The 12,904-nt window shown below is 40.3% G+C and overlaps 1 protein-coding gene across 1 annotated transcript; it reads right to left on the bottom strand.

Annotated features, from left to right (window-relative positions):
- Window positions 1-1,117: 1,117 nt before the first annotated feature.
- On the bottom strand, window positions 1,118-6,103 carry tnnc1a (troponin C type 1a (slow)). Its single transcript, XM_035656808.1, has 6 exons — window positions 5,118-6,103; window positions 3,695-3,725; window positions 3,360-3,506; window positions 2,613-2,727; window positions 1,951-2,087; window positions 1,118-1,800 (listed from the first exon to the last, which is right to left on the bottom strand). Exons 1-6 carry the CDS (start codon window positions 5,139-5,141, stop codon window positions 1,769-1,771), a joined length of 486 nt encoding a protein of 161 aa, XP_035512701.1. The 5' UTR covers window positions 5,142-6,103; the 3' UTR covers window positions 1,118-1,768.
- Window positions 6,104-12,904: the final 6,801 nt, after the last annotated feature.

Below are 12,904 nucleotides of genomic sequence, written 5' to 3'. Positions count from 1 at the left end.
AAGTATTATCTATCTTTGAAAAGAGTGCAGCTCTGCCATGAAATCTCATCTTCTGGTTCCTGTAACTGAGCCAAACAAACAGATAGGATTGTGTTTTCCTGCTGACATCAAGTGGCCACAGTGCTAACTGCATGAGTCCTCTGCTACTAAAACTGCAGCCTGTTTACCTGGGATAGTTTTACACAACTAACAGAAACATCCAGAATGTTATAAAAAGGCTTTTTGTATTGTTTTTGTAAGACATTAGTGTGACTGTGGCAAAGACATATAAAACCACTAAGAGAGAAAAAAAAACTACATATGTATTTATTATAGAACTGAATTCTTGTTGTATGAAATTAATCTTTCTACTCAAATAATCCAGATTTTTCAATGAACTAACATCTATGTCAAGATTAAAGTTGTTAACAATAGAACTGTTATCTCTTTGTGGATGAATAGCATTCTTTATATGGACAAAGGCATCTGATTGTCAACTGGTGTCGGTCAATCCAGATCCCCTAACATGGGCACTAACATGATTAGACATAAATAGCTCCTGTCTCAATAGACTGTGTAACTAGATACTTACAATGCAACCATGTGAATATTTTACATGCCGCAGACATGAGCCACTACAGCATACAAATTACACCGAAAATTTAAGGTAAAAACAGCACAGTTTGTGCCAGTGTGTCAGTTCTTGTTTTGATATTACAACAGTAATATTTCAGGGCTACTTTGCTTGTTTATTTGCTGTGTGAACAGCAGGGCAGGGCAGAGAGACAAGCATGTGATCAGCTTGTAAAATACAAACACCAAAGGCAAATCAGTAAAGAGACAGTAAAATAAGTGTAGTTTGCTTCTCAATAACAATAGCCGATTTAGTCTTCAGTAAGAAGCATGAATTATCAAGATACACTGATGCGACTTTGGTCTTACTCACTCTTTCCACAAGTAATTGTAAAAAACAACAAAACTACTGATCCACGGACAGAATAACATGTCTTTTGGGCTCATCAAGCCAACACACCTCTCAAGAATATCAACTCTGTTCTTAATGGTAACAAAACTGAAATGAGACTATATAAACAAAATGAAAAACTGACAACTTCTCTGACAAATGCATCTTGTTTATTACATGGGCACACATTCCAAGCAGACTTTTCATGTAGAAATATGCAGGCGTTCCAGGGGTATGAGGGGGCAATAGAAAGTCCTGAGGGTATCTTAAACGCACAGAAATGTATACCATGTGCACATCAGAACATATATAACATACAGACTAGATCCAGTACTTTTCTCTAAAAGAAAAAAAAAATAGTCTGCCAGAGTCTGGTGTAAAACTCATGGATGACTCATGGATATGTTCTGCTTTGTGCACACATACATTTTCTGCCCAGCTAAACAATATCAGCCTCTCAGTAAAAAGGTTTGTAAACTGGCTGTGGCACTTCAGACATGAGATTTAATCAGAAACAAACACAATGTTGATGTTTCAAGCAGCCAAACTAGTATACTATCTTGGCCTCTATAGAGAATAATAATAATTTAGATACATTTACACAAATTCAGTATACTTGGGCTCTAAAAGTAGTTACAAACTGTATTTACAACAATGCAAGAGATGGTAGAAAAATACAGAAACATTCCGCTACAGTATTCGACTGAATCTTGCAAAGTCGTTCCATTGTTTCTATCGTCCAAGTCAGCTTCCAACTTTCCACAGATGACCGTGGAGTCACAGAGAAATACAAAAATAACACTCTGGATCTTCTCTTGTTCAGGGTTACTCCACTCCTTTCATGAACTCCAAGAACTCTGTAAAATTAAGGAAGACATAGTGTAGCATTCAGCTACTGAGCACCAAACAAACTGCTATGAAACTGTATCGAGCAAATGTCTTTTTTGGCGTGTATTTTTAAGGAATGGGCGATGAATGATAGATCTTAAAACAATTGTGTTCCTCACCATCATAGTCAATTTTGCCGTCGTTGTTCTTGTCCCCGTCTTTCATGAGCTCCTCAATGTCGTCTTCAGTAATTGTCTCTCCTGTAGATTCCAGCATCATTTTCAACTCATCCAGGTCAATGTAACCGTCTGCGTTCCTGCACAATCAAAGGAGTAAAGTATATCAATGCACATAGCAAACCTACGTTATATGCTTCACAGATGGTAGTGGAGGAGGTGGTGTGTTTATGTGTGACACGGATCATATCCTTCACTTAAGTATTTGAAAATTATCGCTGTGAGAAAAAGTATGGCAAGTTTTTTCTTTGATGCTCAGACGAGGTGTCTGGCTTACATGGAGTGGGTGTTTGAAATATTCTGTGCTGTCAAAAAGGATTATGGAGCAAACTACATGCTGTACTCTGCGGAGATACTTGGCATTTTGTCAGTATACATAATTGCACAAGGGGAGCATACTTTGCAGGAAGCACACTATGAAGAGCAATTTGATTACAAGTCTGGGATTTTCAGATGATAGCATCCTATTGTTGTAGATATTTTGTCAAGTCCTTCATTACAATATCCTTTTCATCATAAGATTGTGCCAGTGAACAGCTCTCAGGGCATTCATTCTTATAATTCAATGGGACAAACAAGCAACAGGGTTTAAATATGAAACTCACTTGTCAAACATGCGAAACAGCTCTGCCAGTTCTTCCTCTGACTTTCCTTTGCTGTCATCCTTCATGCACCTCACCATCATGACCAGGAACTCATCGAAGTCCACTGTGCCACTCCCTGCACACATATAATGCACTTTATCATGTCCTTGCACTCCACACTGGATAGACTTTTATATCATTCAACCACCGAACATGTTCTTCTTAAAGGTCCACTCTATTAATATAATGTATCAATATGAACATAATTTAACCTAAAATGATTTATAATACATAGACACCAGATAATACCTTAATCTAAACAAACGTTTCTGATTCATGAAAGTGATTCATGAAAGTCTAAATCTTTATTTACTGTATAATGTCAAATAAACCTGTAATTCATATGGCCAAACAATATGGATCGGACCTTTAAATGTCCCCCTATGTAGCCTTACTTATATTATATTTTATATTATTTGACAACATGACATATACATTGATACTTTAGCCAACAAATCCAAGATGCTATTTTTGTTTTATGTTTCATCATTACAACTCATGGAAAATTCAAGATGACTTGTGTATCATCTGATATGCATTTCCCTTTAATCCAGCCTGACACATCTTGTTGTATATAAGATCCTTGACCATCATTTGACATTAAGTTCAGAAGGTTTGAACTGCACTGGTCTGCAAAACACGAAGGTCAGCGACAATCAACCAATCATATCATTTCTTGTACTGTAGTGCAGCAGTGTTTTGAATTACCATCTTCATCCACCTCGTCAATCATCTCCTGCAGCTCCTCTGGTGTGGGGTTTTGGCCCAGCATCCTCATCACCTTCCCCAGCTCCTTGGTGCTGATGCAACCGTCCTCTGCATCTTGTACGAAGATGTCAAAGGCGGCCTTGAACTCTGCAACACCAGAGGAACATAGTGCTATAACACCAACAAATGCTGTATGGACCTGGACAAAGCGAGCCACACCTTTGCAGCATCCCGCATAATGTGCAGATAATAATATAAGTAATTCATATTTGAACGAAAAATGTATGATTTTTTTGATGCATGCTTAAAGAGATTGATTATATGTGTCTACATACCATTTTTCTGTTCATCTGTCAGCTGCTCAACCTGCAAAAAGTGAAAAGTTTAAATAATAAATGCTTTGGTTAGCTGACTTTGAATTTTGGAAATTAATATATTGTGTACATTCTGAGTACTGTCTGTGTCATTGTGTATGTTACTTTTACATCATTGTAAATTTAGTACCAGTGCTCCAAAAAGCCATATTTGCTCAAGAAGTGTTTCACTGGGTTTCAATGGGTCTTGAATTATAAAGTGTGAAACGGGCCTCTGGAATAGATTATTTCTATCTGTTTAGATAACTTTTAGGTCAACAAGGGTAATATTTTGGTCCCACACACTGGGCCATCCTTGACAAAACACAGAACCTATATATCACATGTGAGAGCCTGTAAGAGGAAGAGTTAAAAATAAACAGACAGGAGGATCAGGAACCACAGATAAAGGACACAATACACAGTGCTTTAAATTAGCATAGCTGTGGATCTGGCCCAACAATGGAACAGTAATCCTGGAAAAGCTACCACGAATGAGAGAGGGAGACAGCTGCTTATGTAAGAGTTATCGTCTGTCGTCCACTATAAATTAAACACACACACATGCAGACACACTCACACACACACACACACACACTCCTCTGGTGATGATATATGAAAAAATCCATCTAAACAAACACATGTAATGTACATTCCTGTGTGTTTTTACTGTCTCAGCTGCACTGCTCATTTGGGGTGTGAGTGGACGGGGACAGCCGGCTGACCAACCGCGGGTGGAGGTGGACAGACAGCAACACAGCTCTCGGGCTCACAGATAATGCTGGAATTCAGTCGTGGGGGGTTTATCTAAACCTGAAGCCCTTCTCTGGCACCAGAGAACTGAGGGCGCAGAAGCGTCTGAGCAACTGGCCAAAATTAGCCATGTGAAGTGGGACTGTACCATTTGAAGTCATGGATGAAGCAGCAGAGTGCGGACCAGGGACTTGTCCTGTCAGTGACCTCCTGAGTGGCTCCTATCAGCTCTGATAGGGCTGAAGTAGGAGAACATCTAGAGACGTATATGGTGTCAAGGCTCTTTTGACATCAGCTGGTGATGGAGGTAATATACTGTGCAAGCCGCATCAACAGGGATTTGTCAGGCATTCGAGTAATGTCAGATGAACAAACTGATGGGCGACTTTTTTATACAACAAAGTTCCAGAATATTCCCTATGACAGCCACTTGAATAGGATGGAATAAAATTATAGTCTTACACTGTAAATCAATGACCATATGTCACAAACTATAATAAGTGTTAGGGATTATGGTTTGTAATCCTAAACAACATCACTCTCATACCAGATTTAGTTCACACACAGATTTTTGGTTAGCATCCAACAAAATAATTTCATCAGAGGAAGCCAACTGCACTCTTTCAGCTGTATGGGATGTGGGAGGACGTACCGCTGCCTTGTAGATGTCGTTCATGTTGGAGGCTCGTCTGCTGCCTGTCCTGACGGCGTCCTGACACAGAGGAGGGAGGTACTGTCCAGCTCAGGGCAGCACACTGGCCTCATCACGGGACAGTTTTATAGCTGGACCCCGGCGCTGTCTGATCCCTCCCCAGGCGGACCAGCCTCCCCTCTGTTTGTGCCTCAGCATGTGTCCACGAATGTGTGTTTGTGTATGTGTGTCATTTGCCAATCTGTCACAATCACCAGGCTCAGATAAAAATGCAGCAGCTCTTAGGGGGCATACTTTGGAATGGAATGAAGTGAGGGGGGGTATGGATGGTGAAGCCTAATCTCCAGGGAGGGGGCTATAGAGACACTCAACATTCCTCTAGACCTGGACCAGAGACGCAGATGGCTCAGGAGGTTGAGTGTATGTGTGTTTGTAGGGCCGGGGTGGTACAGGAGGTAAGAGAGTGGAGGCCAGGATGCAGACGCAGACTACAGCCAGCAGACCATGAAGGGAGGAGAGCTCTGTGGAGTCAGGTGTGGGTGGGGTATTACTGTGGTTCAAAGACCTGATCATACAGACAGGTATGTGCTTTTTTCATGGCAGACATATTGGCTTCCAGTAAGCTATGCTAGTGCACAACAGTGGGGCCCTGGACCTGGACCACCTAAATGGAATGCAGCCATTGTTAATGTTATTAGTTACACCTGTGCTTTTACTGCTATGACCTGTTAAAATGTCTGCCTTGAAAAATGATGCGGGCAAATCATCTGTTCCACAGTTGACAGTTCAGTTCAGAGTTCAGTTTTACTAGTCATTTGTAGGTTAACACAGGGTCTATGGTACAATGAAATGTGTTGGATGAGAAAAACAGGTAATAACAGCACTAGTCATATAAAGATCAAATAAGAATTTTAAATGGAATGAGATAAATGAATCTAACACTATATAAATATGAGAAATGGGGATTTGTGTGTCAACGTACAGGGCGTTCTCATGTTGTTATCTGTAGGGGAAGAGAAAAAAAATAATAAAATTAAAAGTCCCATTTATCCAAATGATGAAAAATCATATTCTCCCACTTACTTCCAGAGGTTTTGAGGTTTCTACCTCCATCCCAATACAATGGATTCTTGACTGAGTGTCCCTGACTGGATAATCCACAGCCATCAATATGAACAATTTCCACTGGACCTTTTTTCTACTGAAGCAGTAATCCCTTTTAAAACTGTTGACAGTGTGTTCTGTGGATTATCCATTTAGTATACCTGAATTTATCTGCATCACATGCACAATGATCTTGAAATCATACCCATTAGTTTTAGCCTATGAAAAACATAGCTAAGGCAATTCCCACTCTACATGATTCATGAAGATTTAAATTCTTCATGTGCAACACAGATTTAATCAGCAGAGGGTGCTGTTCACTATATATCGATTAAATTAAATTGTTGCGCAAGGCTGCCACCGGATATCCAATTTATCAACAGTGGGGTAGGTGAGAAATCTGGGTCAAACAAACCAAACACTTGCAGACACATTTAAATTGAATTGTACACAGTGCAAGACTTTGCAGCATTTTTTTTTTCATGTTCTTTTGAAACAAGGCCATCTCAATCACTTGACTGTGTGATTCACACACACATTCACACACGTGCTCTCACAAAAGCTCCCACACACACATACATGCACACACACACGGAGCATGCTGTGGCAGGCATTCTAAGTGACGAGTGATCATGCTGGTTTATAATGGGATGCTAATGGGGACTGGCACAGCTTACAAGCATCATACAGCCACTCAGAGAGAGAGAGAGGGGGCTCACACTGAACAACATACATGTCCTACTCTTACACTTAGTGCACATCAGCCACATGCAAAGGTGACTGATGACTCCATTTCTCCATGGAAATAGAAAAGAAATAGGTGAGCTGGGGAGGGGATGAGAGGGGGGTCATGAGGCTTGTGTGTTTCCTCACTCATTCGTCAGAATTTCATAATCAAAACACACAGCGCTGCATTGTTCATTGCTGTTGGAATTCAGAATAGAAATGAATCGTCATCAGTGGCACCGACTCCATCAGCTGAAACCAAAGCATACTGATGAGTCTACATGGTCAGCCAGACAGATTCATTTGGAGAGCTGAGTGCAGTCTGGTGGGTGCCAAGAGTGACGAGCAGTTCTGCAGGGGGCACTAGATTCTAATGTAAAGCTTTCTTGAGCGTGTACACACATGCACACACCCCCACACACATGCTGTAAAACCAAAGACTGGCACACACATCAAAGAAAGCATATGGAGTGCTGTTTCATTGGAGCTCTCCACCAATTTCCTCTTACAGAGGAAGGCTGACGAAAGAGCCAGCCATCTCCTTCACACAGCGCAATCAGACAGCGCATCTCAAATCCACAATTCACCGCACACCGCTTTTTGAGGGGTTGCCATAGAAACTCTGCTGGGTAGAAGCGGGCAGAAAATGAGAGGAGATGAGCGGGGCTATTTCCCCCTCCACCTCCCTCTCTGCCTCCCTGCCACCACATTTTGTCCTCAGAGTGACTGTATTATTTTCTATTCTTTGCCTCTTCTACGCATACATGCGCACGTCAAAATTGCATACAGATATGGGGGTCATAATTAGGGTTAACAATGGTTATATGCGCTCCAGAACCATTCATGCAATTTAACTAAATCCACAAGTGCAAATGATTACATTTAATGTTAAGGCTGAATACTGGAATACATTGCCTTCACTTCTTTTATACTTGCATCTTCCCAGGTTATGGGAAATGTTTTGAAGTTGCACAAGCATGCACATTGTGCTTGTGAATCCTACTTTACATAATAATAGCTATCTGACTGACTCGCTATTTGAAAAGCTGAATTTCTATCATCAACCAAAATCTTTTCCTGCAGAAAACATTATAGATTCCAAGTGTGCAATATGTCAAAATGCCCGAGGCATAACATCTCATGCTGGCAGTACTGAATCAGCTGGATTAGGTTTGTGAAGATCTACTACTATACACAGCATACATCATGTCAATTTAAATACTCGTGTGATACAATGATTGGGTTGACGTGCAGCTGAGCTTGAAGCATAGGTCCTACGCTCTCTCCTCCTCCTCCCCTCTGTGTCCTCACCTCCTTGATTGCTGAGGGGAGGAGGGGAGCCGAGCCTGTCAGCCTCTCTTTCTTTCTCTCTATTCTTTCCTCCCTTCCTCACTCTATCAATTTCTTTCTCTCTGCCTCCTTTCATTGATGACCAACCTGTCAGCAGCTCCTGTTGTGGCAGGCTGTGAATGCTCTGCATGTGACTGAATGAAACACAGTGTCTTTCAACACGAAAGCATCTCTCCCTGTCCAGTGAGTGCTTTATTAGAGAAGCCCAATCTCTGATCAGTGACAATGTCTAACCCAAATTGAGAGATTTGTCTTTCGAGATGAGGGAGAGGGTAGTCTTCAGTTTGCTTCACTGCATTCAGTGGTTCCTTTCTGAAACTCTTTGCGCTGAGGCTCTTGGTGTTACGCAGTGTTCCTTACTTCAGAGCTCTAATGAGGCAGTGGTCACATTAGCTCCACTGCCGATAGAGCCACGCACTAACTCTCTGCCAGGGGGCAGCGTTTTCCAGTCCACTGGACTACCAAGTCGCCTACCCCCCTTTCTACCCGAACCCAACCCCCCCCCCTCTCCTCCAACCTCTATAATAGTGTATGAGACACCCAGAAAAGATTTCCTTTCAGATGTATGGCAGATGAAGTTCCCTTCAAGCAAGAGAGAAAATGTGTTTCTTCTATATGGCAGCAAAAATATCAGTCAAGAGTCTGTCTTGAGATTCACCATCGAACAAGCTTTTCAGTGGCAATGTTGAAAAAATAGTAGCCATCAAGTGAATTAAGAACAATCCCTTTAAAGTTTTTCTATTTTGGCTCAGTAATGAATAGTGTGCTAGTCACTGCTAACTATTTATCTAATGTTTATATTAAATAATATTAGTACACAGATCAGAGGTCACATTGTCTGTACCAAAACGCATTTGTGCATGTGAGTTTCTCTGCGTGTATAATGAGATGAGAATGTATGTTATTGGTGATTTTTGATCATTTACATGTGTGTCAAAGCAGTAACAGCCAGTTCAGAGCATCACTGCTCCACAGTTAATGTTCTCAATGCTGTTACTTACAAAAATGTATATACCCACAAATGCAGTATGACAGAATACAACAACATACAATGCAAGGAAAACATGCACTGTACAGTGTCTTTAAGAGACATCAATAAAGATAGAGAACTGTGCACTTAATCAATGATTATTTTTGCTAGATTCAAATACTACTCTACTTGTTAAAAAGGTGTTTAGAGTGGAGACAAAATTTTAATTAATATGTTTCAAATTATGGATGGAATAGAGTTGGAAAAATAGGGTGCACACAGCAACTGTGATATTTGTATGTGGCATACTCTACTATCCTGTGGCACCTAAAATATAACGTTGAAAAATTGGTTGTGAGGTATGGAACATGTTCACTAACTGAATACAATGACATGTATTTTTAAGCCCTCATAAATGTAGTCTATAACAAGAGTTGCCTGTCTTAGTAAAAATTCTCCCTGCGTGCACACACACCCATTTTGGATTTGTCAGTGTCTCTGCCATCTCCTCTTCCCCTCAAATAGAAGCTCTCTGAAATGGAATCTGCAGGCCCTCAGGGCCAATGACAATGTTTCTAAGTAAAAATGACATTCCTAAGTAAAATGAATAGCGTTATAACTTCAGCACTATTACATTTAAAAAGTTAGCTCTATTGAGAGGAAACAGGTCACAATTTTTACTCTCCCAACTGTTATCATCCCACTTTTGCTTGTTGGCTTTCTGAGCAAAATCAAAGTTGTTGTGCCACATTTCTGCACCGAGATTCTGGAGAATGTTGTTTCATTAAATAGTAAAAAAAAAAATGCATAAATAGCAACATTAATATTGTAAATGGTCAGTTACCATTAAATACATTACATATAAAATGTGTAATAAAACTGTGATCATACTCTTACTCATTACAAAGATAGTGTCTAACTTGCAATATAACATTTATTTGCAATTGTTTTAGTATTAGACCTTCATAAGGCGAAATTATCCTTATCAAAACTTGAAAATACTCAAATAAATGAAAATCATCACTGAATGGTACATTTGCATATGGCAGCCCCTGTTCAAGAATGCATGGCAGAGGACCCTTTACAAATTCATTACCTAAACAGTTTTTATTTTTTATCTTATCCTGATATTGTCTTTCCTGCACTGCTTTTTTTATACAACAATGAGCTCTGTGTTGACCTTTGTAAATCCACTCAGAGAGACTTGTGTGTTGGGCAAGGGATATACATTCTGCCTTCAGGATAGAGGTAAGAGAAGTACTGATACAACCTGCAATCATCTTCTTCTGAAGCTTTGTCAAAAATACAAACTTTTTCAGACATCCATTTGATATTTCTATCGGGTATCTCCTCTTGCACCACCAGGAGGATGACATTTGTAGTTTTGAGTGAAATGCATCCCCGCATTAGCTTTTCACTCAAAGCATCATTGTACCTCACAGAGCGGCTAATATGACAGTAGACTCTTGTTCTCATAAGCTAGGTGCTGTATTTCTGTCCTGGTATTTGCTATTGGCCAGAGCTCATCTGTACTCTGTGTGTTGCGTCCAAGAGAAAATGTTTTGAAATGGCTCTGTAACTGGGATACTGCCTCAGCCTTGAACAGACTGTCAGCATTAAAGCTGCACCAGGCAAGATTCTATGTCGCAATACACCAATGTAATCAGCCTGCACCATGAAATGTGAGGCAAAAGAGAAAAGTATTCCATCCCAATCAAATTATCAGTTCTATTTTGGTTTTGACTATTCCGTCACCTTTGCCAGAAAAGGAAATCAAAACAAAGCTACCCTGTTTATTGATTTTACACTCCACAATTCTGCCATTTGGGGCTACCAACATGCAAACCTGCCAACTAGTTGGTAGCAAGTAGAGGCATGTCAGATTGTGAGATCTGCTACAACAGAAGACCTACATTTTCTCAATGCAAAGACTTAAAGTAATGACGAGTAATGGCTCCAACAGACCCTTAACACTTGTCTAACTTTATCAATTCATGCATTGCTTATTTAATCTCAATAAAAGTCCAACAGCTACAGAAAAAAGACCCTCTGATTGCAACTTTGGACAATTCCGGCTTTGCCCTCTGTGCGATGTGGGTCCAGAAGTACAGTTTTATTTGTTATACAATTCATGGTACTGTCTGGGGATGAATGCCCTCCAGAGGCTCATTCATAAGATAAATTGGCCTGAAATTCATTGGTCCTGCAGACAGTCTGTGTCTCCCTTTGTCTGTCTCACTCTCTCTCCTACTTTTATGTGAAAACACACCCACACAAACAGTCACAAACACACAGAAACATACACGCACGCCCCTTAATGCCCTCGTGTTCTGTGTTATTCAGGGTTGCAGTACTAAGGCTAAAAGAGGAGGAAAAAAACACCTTTGCATCTGTCTGTGTGGCTGAAGTCCAGCCTAGGGCCTACTAGGCGTCAGTGAAGTGTGCTGTGATTTGACAAGGCCAGTGACAGGAGGCACTGTAAATATCCGGCTGTCATGTGACTCATTTTGTGGCCTCAAGGAACCAACGAAAGGTCAATGTTTCCTGATGCCATTGCCAACAACTAAATTAAGTGACTTCATCTCTTGCTCATGCATCTGTCCCATTTTAGGAGATGGATACATTGGAGGTGTTGCATCACTTTGCTCATACACTGCAATGACACAGCAACACAACACAGCAAGCATCTATACATACATTCATATATACATACACATATACACACATTGGATTTGTTACACAAGCTCATCTGCCATCTCTAGTGGTGGATATATGATTAGCAACACACCCACCATCAGGTAAGTAGCACATACTCACAACCTCTGGGTTTGTCTTCATGCATGTCATGTCTGACAGTGACAGCAGCATATTAACACATCTCCACAGCTTCTCTCATAAAACAAACTGTGATCTATGTTCTTTATCCCGACGGAGTGCAAAAGGTTAAATTGCATCATTTAGCTTAGTCACTAGTTACATACACAAAAGAAAATGTACTTCAAATCAACTGTCAATGTGTGTCTCTGTCCTAAAATGGCTTTGGGGTCATGCATTCATCTTGTATACTTATTTTTCTCCATTGGTAATAATGCATTTGTACTTATGTGCAAAAGCTCCAAAACGTTTCTGCTGTAATGGAGACTACAAAGATGTTAGGCACAAGGTGATGAAAAAAGAAATAACAATCCTGCAAAACCAAACATGTTGCTATTTACATGTAAAGAAGCACAGAACCCAAAGGATGTTCAAAAATAGATTAAGAACAGTCCAATATAAAGTAAACTGTTGGAAAGACAAACTATAACTAGCTATAACTAGTGGGTGTTTTTAAGCAAAGAGAAAATAGATCCTGAAAAATGTCCAAAAACTCTGGGACTCCATAATGCCCCCAGTGGAAAAAACCCTAATGGAATATCTGTCTATGTGCTAAAACACTCATCACACTGATTAATTGGGCAACTTTAAATACATTTTCCAGTACACCACTGGTCTATGCCCCTAGAAAATCTGATGCTCTCTGAATAAAATGTGGTTTACTTTGTACAGTTTACTGTGCCATGGGGAGACATGGCAGGTCATGAAGGAAATAAGTTAGATAGAACTAGCAGTGGTAGGTGTAGAGGCTGAGGGATGATAA

The sequence above is a fragment of the Morone saxatilis genome, unplaced genomic scaffold, assembly GCF_004916995.1.
Source record: "Morone saxatilis isolate NCDOM2014 unplaced genomic scaffold, NCSU_SB_2.0 Contig15, whole genome shotgun sequence".
In the NCBI taxonomy this organism is placed as follows: domain Eukaryota; kingdom Metazoa; phylum Chordata; class Actinopteri; family Moronidae; genus Morone; species Morone saxatilis.
This window is presented reverse-complemented; position numbering and strand designations above follow the sequence as displayed.